We start from the raw sequence: 14,078 nt of genomic DNA on the forward strand, positions 1-14,078 counted from the left end.
TCTATTATTAATTTTGTTGGGATTTGATCTTCAGGTATATTGCGTAATATCATATTAATCATGAATTTCAATCCGACATGTAAGTATTCACCCGGAGGAATTTCTTTAATTTGAATTGTATCTCTCGGAGTATTCAGTAAAGATCGGCTGTCTTTCGGTAAAAATTGTAACAATGGATGTTCTCGCAAAGTTTTTAACAAAGCATTACTTTGAGCTGCGTTAATTTTATTGACAACGATGCACTTGGCTAAACGTAATTTTAATAATTCCTTGTCACATAACACTGTAGATTTCTTACATACTTTTGACAATGTATTTACATTGACGTTATTTTTATTTGCTATTTTATCTTTTTTTTCATCATTTTCTTTATTATTATTTTCCTATAACTGTATATTTTCAATAAAAGGTTCATGCTTCGGTACCTTTTTTAACCATACCTAAATTTTAGGTAGTTACTATATCTTTTGAGGACGATATATATGATATTTTTTCAGTAGTTACATTGAATGAAAACACGTGTATTATATTATTTTATGCAACTTAAACTACGGTATATAGTAGTCGTAACTGAGCTAGTTAGCACATACGTATATAAGTAACGTTTTTCGGTCCAATAGATAGTTCGGCCGTATCTATTAACATGTTATATCAATGAAGAACCGGAATAAATTTATGAATCTCATTAGGTGAATTACATTAGAATCATATAAATGCGAATGGCTGAAAACAAACTTATAGCTAGATTTGTATTCCGTTGTGTAATAGCGGATATTGCTTTTATCATTATGTTATCCTTGATGGAAGTCCCAAAAATCTATAAGAATATAGAGGATTGCTCGTTACCGGCAGTCATAGTAATGATATTATTATTACCATGAGTGAATTCCATTCGATTTCTTCCGTGAAAATAAATTCTCGAGAGAAGAGTATAATTTTAAATTCAGGTATTAATTTCATGTATTAAAATCATAAAAATTAGAGGTCATATTTGTATAATGTTTGATGATAAGAGCTTTAAAAAAAATGTAGTCATTCAAATGTAAACCAAAAATTTTATTTTGAAAAGAAGAATGAAACAAATTGATTAATTTATTTTTAGATACTTCATATGTGAGACGTTTCATTAATTAATTCACTCCAAAGTACCCAGTATTTTCGATTGGAGAAATTTCCAGTTCTAATTTATTGTTATCATTGTCTTTATGTAATCACTTTTTAGAGAAGTACTCAACAATTTTTTATCGTCATTTCATTTCTTTTTATTTGTTACTGACTCTTATCAGATAAACTAATTTGTCAACAATCATTTCTGCTCGATTTCAGTTCATACTACTTCGAATCGTCATGAATCTCCTCTAGTGTTTGGACACTCTGTCTTTAATATCAAACACATCAATTCCGTTTTACAATTCAGACGAACTCCTTATAGAACTTACTTTCGAGCTGATATTTGATTCTTAGCTTTTTGCAATGCACTTGAACTTTTTGTATATTTTTAAGCAAAATATGTTGAATATTATACATTTTAATATTACAATTTACAGACCGTTACTGTAACCCGTCCAGGAACACCGGTATTCAGTCGAACCGCTGAACAAGCGATTAAAACAAATATACCAGCGTCACCAGCGAAGCCTCCTCCTGTAAAATTAAGACCAATTGTAAACTCGAATAAACAAGTGATTATACAACCCAAAGAAAATCCAGAGTTGATACCTCTATTAAAGAACATACAAACAACATCAGCCAGAACCCATGCTGAAATTACGTAAGTATATTTTAAACATACTCACAATTTTACTCAGTTTTTATAACTAACCGTTTCTCTTTGTAATGAATATTTTAAAATTTCTTAAAAGACCTTTAATTATTTACAATTTCATTTAAACTATTTTTAACTAATGAATGTCTGAATATTCTTGGTTTATTAATATGAAAACGTAATTTAGATCATTAATTTCGTTATTATTAATTGTTTCAGAGCTCAAGGTCAAAAGGTAGCTGAAGTTTCTAATCGGCTAACGTAAGTACAATGGATCATTTTTTTAAATAATATCAAATAATCAAATTTATATGTTTATTTTGCACATATGATTATGAAGGTTTGATACAGAAAAAAAATAACTGTAAGAAGGCATGCTTGAACCATATGTAAAATGTTAGATTTTACTAATAATAATATAATTTTATGAGAAAATCATAAATTTCAATGTAAAACCTAATGATATAAACATTTTATAATAATCTTGTTCTTTCAAACAGAAATGTCGAAGATCATTTAAAAGTATTGCAACATGCTGGAATCGGCGGTGAAATTGTGAAACCAGACCTTATACCGTTTAAAACATGGGATGAAATAATTAAATATGATGAACGTTCTGAGGATGATGCAGCACAGATGGTAAATAAATCAACATCAATACATATTCTCAAATTAAGTGTAATACAGAAATATTTACGTTTTCGTAACGTTTGTAAACATTTTAAAGACACAATAATTCGAGCCAATGCTAAAAACTTTTACATGTATTTTTTATGGCATTATGAAAAGAAATACTTCGAGCATGAAATTTGTTTGACGTTTAAAATTGCTATTGTTCTAAAACAAATAATGTGATTCAATTTATCTTTATTAACTTAATTAAACGATAATTGTATAAGCAATTTTTCGGAAAATTTTAGTATAATGTATTTGAATAGCTTATCTATATAACTATTTTGTATATGATATTTACTGAAAGCATATTCCAATTCGAATATTTTTGAGAATGTAGAAAAAATACGGTCTTTTAATTGGTAATTGTCTTTTATTGCAGAAGAGATGGTTGCTATTTCATAATGACTGTAAATCCATCGATTCTACAATTCGCCACATTCTTCAACATAATTACCTGTTGACTGAACAGATGTTAACGCAAATAACATGGAGTGGGAGTAAAGGGACAAAAACTAAGAAAAAACCAATTTTTCGTCGACGTATCTTTCATGAATTTCGTCGTAAGTATTTATCGCGTATTACATATACTAAATCAAAGATCAAATAAAAATTTTAGCTTGATCTTTTATTTTCTGCCCCTGATAATTTTTATATTTAAAATAAAGTAATAACTATTATTGTATAGGTTTTATTATACAGTGCTTGTTGTCTTACTTGGGAGTAATTAAATTGTTTACTTTTAATTCCAAAAAAAATATCTTGCTCCAACAACATTTAGCCTTTCATAAGAATTCATTAATTGCTTGTAAATGTTTTTTTGTTTAAAGTTTTACTTTAAATTTTGAATTTACTTTCCGTCTTAATCTTTATATATTTTTTCAGAAATAATGGTTCAAATGTACCCAACCATGACTAATTATCATTTCAAGACTGCCGTCCAAAATGCATTGAAGGCTGCTAATTTCCGAGTAAAAGATAGGATTAAGCGAAGCAATCATGTAAACCGTGTCGTTAGACGTAACTCATTGGATGAGTACTTCGATCAAGATTGGACTCTAGAAGTTAATGAAGAGGAAAATGGAGCGGATGACCAAGGTAATGATGAACAAGCCAATGGAGATGGTGAACACGCCGACGGAGATGGTGAAAACGCTGATGGAGATCCTCCTGGAGAAAATGATAACGCGCAGGAATAGAAGAATAAGCTATAACTGTTTAAAATTAATATTTTTTATATTAAATAACGCTAAAAAATTGTTTTATGTCTGTGTTAAATCTATTATTATATAAGAGCATATTATTGATAAATCCTGCAAAGCGGGTACATAAAGAGTTTAAATAAACAAATTGCATGCGAAAGTTAATTGTTTAAATTGTTTTTCAGCTTCCCGCTAAAAAAGAAATTAAAATTTTGTTCCCACTAAAATTCCACAAAATTATTATTATTATTTATTTAAATTTCATTCATAGCTTAATTTGTTATGTAACGTCATCTAGTGGTAAATACGTAACAGGAAAATTTATTGATAACTTACCTACAAGTTCTAGTAAATTACCAACTGACTCGGATAAATGGATTTTTTCGCAAGGTCAGCCATATTGACTTCGAATATCTTCAAGTTATGGTAAAGTTATCGCCAAGTTGACATTCAAGTTCTTTTAGTTAAGTTGATGGATATTTCCGGAACTACCTTGTAAACAAGTTTACCAGTAAATTTGTCGTTAACTTATAGTATGCAATGGCTATCAGGGTATATTGAGACACTACAAAATGTCCCGATGTTACCAGCCTGGCGAACTACCACCCGAAATTTTCGTTACCGACACTAGCTAAATTAATGTGTAGCCCCGTGACGTCACAAGACGACACGAGGAGGGAAAAATCAGCTACGAACCTCAAAACTTGAGCGATGATCGACACTTCGATCTATCCCCCGGTGTCAACCACCACGCTAGATATTTCTTAGTCAATCTTACCACTATTACCACTATTACTACTATTCGGTGATTACTCACTAAAATCTCATTAAGTTCTAAAAGTTCATTATTTAATTTAATATTCTGTATTATTTTCTATAAAATTAATTATTTTCGCATCAGGTGATTACTCACCACGCTCACTATTATTATTATAAAATTAGTTATAATCGTAAATATAAGTGTTCTATTTTACAAATATTTAGTCAACCTACGTTACCGAAATATTATAAATCCTATTTTAAGTGTTTATTTGGTGAAATAAAGTTAAGTTTTCTTTTATAATCTTTGTCGCCAATCACGATTTATTATTGAGAATGCTAACATCTATTTAATACGTCTACAACTATTTCGGCCAATCTCGTCAATCAAAAGGGTCAATCAAGGACAAAGGGTCATCTTCGCAGTCAAATTTGTAAGTAATTAAAGCAAGTTAACTGGCACGCGCGAGAACTTTTGTCTAGACCTTTTCTATTAAACAAAATACCGACATTCATACGGAAGCGGAATATTCCAAAGAGCAGTGGATCCCAAAACTTTTTATGAAACTTAGGCGACTATTCTCTTATCCGTGAGGTTTAGTGGGCTAAGGAATTAAATTTTTTAAGATTGAAAAATTTAGTGTTTCAATATATATATATATATATATATATATATATATATATATTGAGACACTACAAATGTCCCGATTTTATCAGCCTGGCGAACTACCACCCGAAATTTTCGTTACCGACGCTCGCTTAATTAATGTGTAGCTCCCGTGACGTCACAGGACGACATGAGGAGGGGAAAAAACGGTTACGAACCTCAAACCTTGAGCATTGATCGACACTTCGATCTTAACCGGTGTTAACCACCACGCTAGGTTTTTCATAGTCAAAAATTTACATATTACTATACTACTATTAGGTGACTACTCCCCAAAATCTCAATTAATCTAAAAGTTTATTGTTTAATATAATATTCTTTATTATTTTCTATTAATATTATCATTTTATATTAGGTGATTATTCACCACGTTAATTATTGTTACTATTCCATCAGCTATAATTTTAAGTATAAGTATTCATATTTATAAATATTTCGTTAGTTGCGTTACCGAGATATTATAAGTTTTGTTTAAAGTGTTGAATTGGTGTAATAAAATCAAGTTTTTATAATAATCCTTTTCGCCGATCGTCATTCATTGTTGAGACTATCAACATCTACTACCATTATTATTTATAATTTATCAGAGGGTCAGTCAAGGAATAAAGGGTCATCTTTGCAGCAAAAATATTGTAAGTAAGTAAAATAAATTAACTGGCTCAGGTGAGAACTTTTGTCAAAAGAATAAAACCATCATAAAAAGATTGACACATTCAGTAGTCAGGGAGCGGAACATCCCAGAGCAGCGTATCCCATTTTATGAAATTTAAGTGATTATTTGCCTATCCACGAGGACTTAGTGACTTAAATAATTAAATTTTTAAATAAAGAAAAATTTAGTGTTTCAATATATATATATATATATATATATATATATATATATATATATATATATATATATATATATATATATATATATATATATATTAGAGTGTTTCAAAAACAAACTATTTTTTTTTTTTCGAAGAACTTTGAAAATTCTTCAGAGTATCCCTAATCGAAGACATTGTGAAAATCTCAGCCCTTAATATTAATGTATAGAGGTGGCTGTAATTAATTTTTTATTTCCATTTAAATAACATAGAAAAAAATTTTTTTTTACTTTTGAATTTTGCTAGTCAACAACGAAGCATTTTATAGCTATGATCGATACATATTCTTGTAGGAAATTTAACGATCTACAAAAATTGTTTGAATGAATATATGCGTACGGAGAACCATTTCGGAGTTATCAGGCCTTAAACATCGAACTGTTTAAAAAAATAATAATATTTATTTATTACTAAAAAATTGAATATTTTCTTGAAAGCTTCTGTGACTAGCCCATAAAGTGATGTCGACATCAAGAAACTCAGTAGACAATCCAAATCGTTCAAATAATACCAATGATCTTTTAGAAACGAAATGACTTAGATCTTTTATTAATAACGTGTAAATTTTATTTTATCATTAATTATTTATTTATGCCGGATCTGGGTGTTGAAAGAAGTTAGACACTCATTCGTGGTTTTATCATTTATTCTATAAAATATCACAGATAACTTAATGAACACGTTTGATTCTTATTAACTAGTGTGGAATTAACTTTGTGATTTATTTTAAATATGTAATTAATTAATACGAATAGTTATTAGTAAAGCATATAAAATAGTGCAATTACAATTTGCAGATGAGTTATCAATATGTTGGCACCATACACAAATATCAATAAAATTAGTAAGAGCGTGAATAAATCAATTGTAACAAGATTCAGATGACGAGCTCAGAGTAAATTAATTTATGAATTTGTTGAGCCATTACTTTATCACAACAAAATTACTAATGACGCGACAATAATTGGTACGAGCGATGATATCGAGTTTATTAATACACAAATATAGATTATTATTAATAATTGTTTAGATCACTTGATTCTAATTAATTCAGTAATATCACAGTATTATTTGATGACGCGACAATACTGTTGGACGATAAATGAACCGAACGATGAACCGAGCCATGAACCGAGTGATGAACCGAGTGATGAACCGAGCCATGAACCGAGTGATGAACCGAGTGATGAACCGAGTTATGAACAGAGTGAAGTCTGAACGTGAACTGACTACTTTGCAATCACAAGTATGATAATTGAAATTAATTAGAGATTATGGGCATACCTGGCTGGGTTGGTGATGATATCACCTTAGCCAGGGATGACTAACTAATTATCGATTGTTAAATTGATGAGTCATTAGATCAATGGAATGTTAATGAATATTATTTAATTCCTTGTGATTGCAGAGTATAAATATTAATTATTGTATGAATGCAAAATGTAGATGGATTTCTAAAGGTGGAAAATAACACTCGGCATGGAGAAGCCAGCACGAGGTTAGAATATGCATGATGTCAACCGGATTATAATTTAATATAAATTCGATCAATAAATACTCTAATGAATACCTGAGTTGCCAAACTGAATAATTGTCGATGATTGGCCTTGTGACTTGAATCAGAGCGTGGATTGAGCTTAATTGATTTTCACAATTGGATCATTGAGCTGGAGCACGTGGAGGCTAATAATAAAGGATTGGCGCGTAGCTGAATCCCGAGAATCAGAGGGCGCGTCCGTAGCAGCACCTCTGGTGTAGTAGATTGCGAAGTTACCAAGTGTTCTGGCGCGAATACTTGATAATTACGCAACATTCCGCCCGCCATCAGGAACGGAGTTGCTGATTGGAGTCCTTGATGATTCATTGGATAGATGTGTTGATTAGAGATATCCTAAGCATCTGGTCCTGGAGTAAGTGGCAGGAGTGCGTGCTTGTAGATTGGTCGAGTGAGGGTACTAGTGGATGTCGGAGTTATCACCACTGGAGTGAGGTCATCCTTCCCAGGATGGTATACAATCACTTTGCCAATGATCAGTGAACTGGTGGAGTTGGTCATCAATAAGTGGAGCTGGTGAGATGAGCAATGTATTGTTGCGAGCATGATGCCACTTGGTCCGTGCCAGATGTCGTTGAAGATTGTCTCGGGTAGGTCACGAGACATGTTGAATGCAGCTCGTGAACCAGTGTGTCCAGAACTGCTGGACGCGTTGCTGAATAGCTTGCCTTTGAGGCGACCTTGAGACGTTCGTGTCCAGGAGAGATGATCCAAGGGAGCCGTTGAGTGTCCTCTCAATGTGGACATGTCATGGAGCGAGCGTAGATAGATGTTGTTGATCGTTGGTGACGACCTCCTTGAATCATGAATTCAAAATGACCTTTACTTGTGTTGAATGAGTTGTAAATTCCTCCAACATAAAGATAATTCTGTGAGTGTGCGTGTGGGATGATGCGTTGATACATTTATCGTTGGCTTCCTTCCTTCAATTTGACAGGGCTTGCTGGACGATTAAATGCATCATGTAATTAGATTTACGCCAGTAAAGTGTACTGTGGCTGAGCTGAAGATAATGCTGATTCCAGTGGAATGCTGAATTGAATAAATTATTTATGGTCTTCCATAATGAGTCATTTGAGACCAGTAAGGCCGTTGATGTTGATCCACAGTTGCTGTCGAGTACAGTACAGGTAGCTTGTAACCGTTTGGACACTTCTGACGTGAGACTTGCTTCATTCTGTTAAAGGGTTGTAAATTCTTCAATCATGAAGCTGAGTCGTGAATGATGAGCTTGAATTAATGATCCAGCAAGCTCTATTGCACTGCGTTGTAGTTGATTGAATGTCACAGCCTTGGTGCTGTTGTTGAAATAATTACTGGTGAGTTGTGTTGTCCTGAATTGATTAAAACTGATGGTGAGCCGGTAATGATTTCACCGAATAATATTACGCTGACGAGTATCAGAAAGATTGATTGGAGCCTGGGATTCGTTGATATGCTTGCAGGATTAATTGTTGTGGACTGTTTGTAAAGTTCTGACAATCTCGTAGTCTCATCAATGTCCATGGTGTCAGAAGTGGATCGATGATAACTTAGAGAAATGCAGAGAGTCACGAATCCAGTTGAGGTAGGAGCTGGAGATATCAGATAATTATTAGATTGATTAAGTGAGTTGGGTACACTGAATTCTTGATGAATGTCTTGAAGGTGATTGATGACAACTTGTAGTCCTCATCCGTGAATTTATGTGATGTACAATTTACATTGAAGAGTTCATTACTAGGGAAAGGAGTTAGTGAGCAGTTGGTGGGCCAGACCACCACAAAGTCAAGTGACTGTTGAGCCGACGAAAGCCTCGATGAGTACGAGTAACACTATCCGTTGAGTGATTCCTTCCAGATGTTGATCTCCATTGGCCACTGGAGATGATGTTGGATTGACACAATGCTCTGATTAGGAATTTTCAACTTCAAGGTATGATAACTCCACGTGTAAGTTACGTCCATTGAGTTAGTTGGCTTGATTACGTGAACAGGTCTGATTGAATATTCTCTTGGCGAATATGAGTATGCCAACTCAATAGTGACATCAAGTTATGTCTCAATCTGTCATGAGATTACTGGATGTACATGAAGCAGCGTAACTTCATGGTGAGTGATCTTGATTGGACGTTTTGATGCACAGAAGCCGTCGTGTTCCTCCGTGTTAATTCCAGGGATTGGAATTCGATTTCGCGAGTACGTGGACGAGTGTGTAGATCCATCTTGGTGGTGCTAGTTGAGGCTAGATCTCTATGAGTCTTGTTCCAAGACCGTGGTCCTTGGATTGTCCTAGAGGAGTGTTGAATCGTGGTCCTGCACCGTGATCCTGAGTCGAGTATGAATAAAATGCCCAAGTGGATCTTGAATGTAAAACTTTCTGATATGTTATAGGATTTCCATTGATGAATGCTCGGTGAAGAGTTTAACTGGAGCTGGATCAAGAATCAATGTGCTGGTTGTTATCATGATCGACATCCTGACTGAGTGGTTGATCCGAATTTATTGTGTGTAAATTTACTCTCACTAAGAGTATTGCTTAACTGCTGCGATGTAGTTGAATGCATCTAGACTAAAGCACTGATAGTCGATGCGTAGAGGTGAAGTGATTCCGAGAAAGTGATTGCAGGTGTAATTAGGCAGCAATCCGCCCGCCATGAGTGAATCAGGTGTCTAGTGACCAGGTAAAACTTGACGTATCAATGAGGTCAAGCTTGAGCGTAGGATGAATGGATGCATCACGTTACAGATGAATCGCTGGAGATTATGATGATGTATATTGCCTCAGTATTTCAGAAATGCTTCCTTGGTCAGAAATTCTGAAATGAAACGAAATTAGAGCACGAAATTACACCAGTGTAATTGGAAGAGTACTTATCTGATTCGTGATGACTGTCTAACGACTTCAGTATTTGAGCGATGATTTTCAGCACGTTGATCCTGATGATTTAGCTAGTAGAGGTGAGTACTGGTTAAGCGATCAATCAGCCTTGACATTGATCGTGGTTAATCCTGAGCTGACGTTGGTTGATTGGTTGACTGCACATGGACAAGTCCATGGTGAATCATGGTGTGATGTTTTAGGTGGCAGACCTTGCACCTGAGTGCTGTTTTGCACGATTGTAGAATATGACGTCCAAGGCAATTTGGACACAGTCCTTTGTTGATGACAACCAGAGCTCGTTGAGTTGATGTGAACTTATTAAATTGAGGACAGTGCACAATGAAGTGAGAAGCCTTGCATAACTCACACGGATACTGATTTGCTGTTGCCTTGCGTAATGGTTTGTCATCATTAATTAAGTGTCTTGATGGATGTTGACTGTCCACCAATGTGCTGGAGCTAGCAACATCTTGCTTTGACGAGTTGATGCGGTGAATGTGGTTGTGATTTGATCCAGTGTTGTGAGATGAAGTGTTGAACCGTTCTTGTGATCGTGAGCGATCAGCCAGGAACTTGGAAAGCTGTTTGAATGTTGGATAATCTGTTGATGATCGCAGGGTGGTGTTCCAAGCTTTTTGCGTATACCTGTCTAGCTTGGAGATAAGTAAATGAGTGAGAAGAATTTCATCACTCTCGCCAAGAATGACTTGTTGACCTTTAAGTGCAGTGATTGATTCACTTGCCGAATCAATGAACTGTTGAAGTTGAGCAGTCGAATTATAGCTGATTTTAGGAATATTTAGTAGCCTGTCCAAGTGAGCACTAATGAATAATCGATGATTATCATACTTTGCTAGCAATTTATTCCAAGCGTGTATGAATTGAGAGTTACACATTGGAAAATGTGCTATGATTGACGCAGCTGAACCAGTCAGGCTGGTCTGCAGATAATGGAGCCTTTGCACTGGTGCTAATCCAACGTTGTTGATTACTAAAGACATGAATGTCTTCTTGAACTCGGGCCATAGTCCATAGTCTCCAGAAAATGGCTTGATATTAAGTGATGGAAGATTGATTACTGAATGTTGCGAGTTGAGCTGCGTGTTGATCTTGAAAGTATCTGATGAAATATTGATTTTGTTAATAAGCGTGGTTATGTTGAGTTTTGCATCAATATATGCTGTGTAGGCTTGATCATAAATGTTATCTTGGACGTATGAGCTTGTCAGGACATCCACAGTGCAAAATTGAGTGAAACTATCATTAGTGGAGGTGAACCGATGCCATTCGTCCTCCAGGAGAGCAAGGCGTGAATGGATGAAGTCAAATCCATCAGATTCCGTGAATGTGGCTGAAAGATTCTCATGACCTTGCAGCGTTTTGAGTCCAGTGATCTGACTCATGACCTTGAGCTCGAACTCGAATATGCGAGCAAGATACCAGGACATGCTCTTTCTGGATAAGTCCTGAGATGATTGTGAGCTAATGAATGAAATGTCACTGGAGTCACTGATGTATCCTTGATCCATATCATCAGCTTGAGTTGTGTGGGTGCGTTCAGGTGAGGATGACGGTTGGAGAAAGCCATCGGCGATGATTGTCGTCTCGGGTAAGTCACGAGACATGTCCTCTTGAAGTATCGCCTCTAGATTCTCATGCAGATCCGACATCCTTCGATTTCCTGAGTGGATTGGAATTGATTGTAGACGATTGCCGTTGATTTCCATACGTGAGTGAATCTGAGTTAATTAGTTGTTGAATTAAAACTTGAACACATAGCGCGATGAATTTAGAGTCTGTGAAGATTTTACGCGATTTCCAACACCCGATCCGGCTCGAGGGACCATAATGTAAATTTTATTTTATCATTAATTATTTATTTATGCCGGATCTGGGTGTTGAAAGAAGTTAGACACTCATTCGTGGTTTTATCATTTATTCTATAAAATATCACAGATAACTTAATGAACACGTTTGATTCTTATTAACTAGTGTGGAATTAACTTTGTGATTTATTTTAAATATGTAATTAATTAATACGAATAGTTATTAGTAAAGCATATAAAATAGTGCAATTACAATTTGCAGATGAGTTATCAATATGTTGGCACCATACACAAATATCAATAAAATTAGTAAGAGCGTGAATAAATCAATTGTAACAAGATTCAGATGACGAGCTCAGAGTAAATTAATTTATGAATTTGTTGAGCCATTACTTTATCACAACAAAATTACTAATGACGCGACAATAATTGGTACGAGCGATGATATCGAGTTTATTAATACACAAATATAGATTATTATTAATAATTGTTTAGATCACTTGATTCTAATTAATTCAGTAATATCACAGTATTATTTGATGACGCGACAATACTGTTGGACGATAAATGAACCGAACGATGAACCGAGCCATGAACCGAGTGATGAACCGAGTGATGAACCGAGTGATGAACCGAGTTATGAACAGAGTGAAGTCTGAACGTGAACTGACTACTTTGCAATCACAAGTATGATAATTGAAATTAATTAGAGATTATGGGCATACCTGGCTGGGTTGGTGATGATATCACCTTAGCCAGGGATGACTAACTAATTATCGATTGTTAAATTGATGAGTCATTAGATCAATGGAATGTTAATGAATATTATTTAATTCCTTGTGATTGCAGAGTATAAATATTAATTATTGTATGAATGCAAAATGTAGATGGATTTCTAAAGGTGGAAAATAACACTCGGCATGGAGAAGCCAGCACGAGGTTAGAATATGCATGATGTCAACCGGATTATAATTTAATATAAATTCGATCAATAAATACTCTAATGAATACCTGAGTTGCCAAACTGAATAATTGTCGATGATTGGCCTTGTGACTTGAATCAGAGCGTGGATTGAGCTTAATTGATTTTCACAATTGGATCATTGAGCTGGAGCACGTGGAGGCTAATAATAAAGGATTGGCGCGTAGCTGAATCCCGAGAATCAGAGGGCGCGTCCGTAGCAGCACCTCTGGTGTAGTAGATTGCGAAGTTACCAAGTGTTCTGGCGCGAATACTTGATAATTACGCAACATAACGTATTCAACTTATTCTTATTGATTATGAAGCGCTTTTTATTTAATATACTACTATATCGGGACTTAATAGCAGTTACCATTCTAATTTTTATTTCCGGTGAAACTCTCGAATCAAATAAAGCCAAAGCTGCTAATTCTTCAGAAAGGTACCACAGATGATTAGCCATTTTCTCAGATGTCTTTTTTGAAACAGCTGAATTAATTTTTTTGTCGAGAAGCAAATTTTTTATCAGCATTAAATCATTACTTGGAGCTGTTATCGCTGACGTTGCTGAAAACCACGCTTTTATGTGAAATTTTATCACAAAAATACAAATTTGACGGACTCCTACAATTTCGGTCTTTGTTAGCTTTAACTGATTTCTAAACATGAATATTTTTAAATTATAAATCGCTTTTGCCATCCACCTTGCATGATGAACAGCTCCAGGATATTTAAAAACTACTCCGTCAGATGGCAAAGCTCCCAAAAAAATCAGAGCTAAGTCCAGAAGTTTCTTATAATCTCCTCTTGGTTGCGAAATCTACAACAACAATAATAATGATTATTTATATTATGATACATACGAAACGCAATTGAAGATAATTAAGAATCATAATCAACATTACTTGTAAGTAATTAGCAATAAGTATTAGGATTT

At 34.4% G+C, this 14,078-nt stretch overlaps 1 protein-coding gene across 2 annotated transcripts; it reads right to left on the bottom strand.

Moving 5' to 3' along the window:
* Positions 1–9,226: 9,226 nt before the first annotated feature.
* On the bottom strand, positions 9,227–13,415 carry LOC123265490. 2 transcript variants are annotated; one of them, XM_044729279.1, is made up of 2 exons: positions 13,192–13,415; positions 9,227–12,093 (listed from the first exon to the last, which is right to left on the bottom strand). In XM_044729279.1, exon 2 carries the CDS (start codon positions 12,079–12,081, stop codon positions 10,477–10,479), a length of 1,605 nt encoding a protein of 534 aa, XP_044585214.1. In that variant the 5' UTR covers positions 12,082–12,093; positions 13,192–13,415; the 3' UTR covers positions 9,227–10,476. The 2 variants fall into 2 exon arrangements, with proteins under 2 accessions (XP_044585214.1, XP_044585213.1); XM_044729278.1 differs by lacking the exon at positions 13,192–13,415 and adding an exon at positions 12,681–12,737 and having other exon boundaries at positions 9,227–12,294.
* Positions 13,416–14,078: the final 663 nt, after the last annotated feature.

Source organism: Cotesia glomerata, linkage group LG5 (assembly GCF_020080835.1).
Source record: "Cotesia glomerata isolate CgM1 linkage group LG5, MPM_Cglom_v2.3, whole genome shotgun sequence".
In the NCBI taxonomy this organism is placed as follows: domain Eukaryota; kingdom Metazoa; phylum Arthropoda; class Insecta; order Hymenoptera; family Braconidae; genus Cotesia; species Cotesia glomerata.

What these genes read in the sequence shown, in the direction of transcription:
- LOC123265490 (XM_044729279.1), bottom strand. Translation starts at nt 12,081, where the DNA reads ATGGAAATCAACGGCAATCGTCTACAATCAATTCCAATCCACTCAGGA.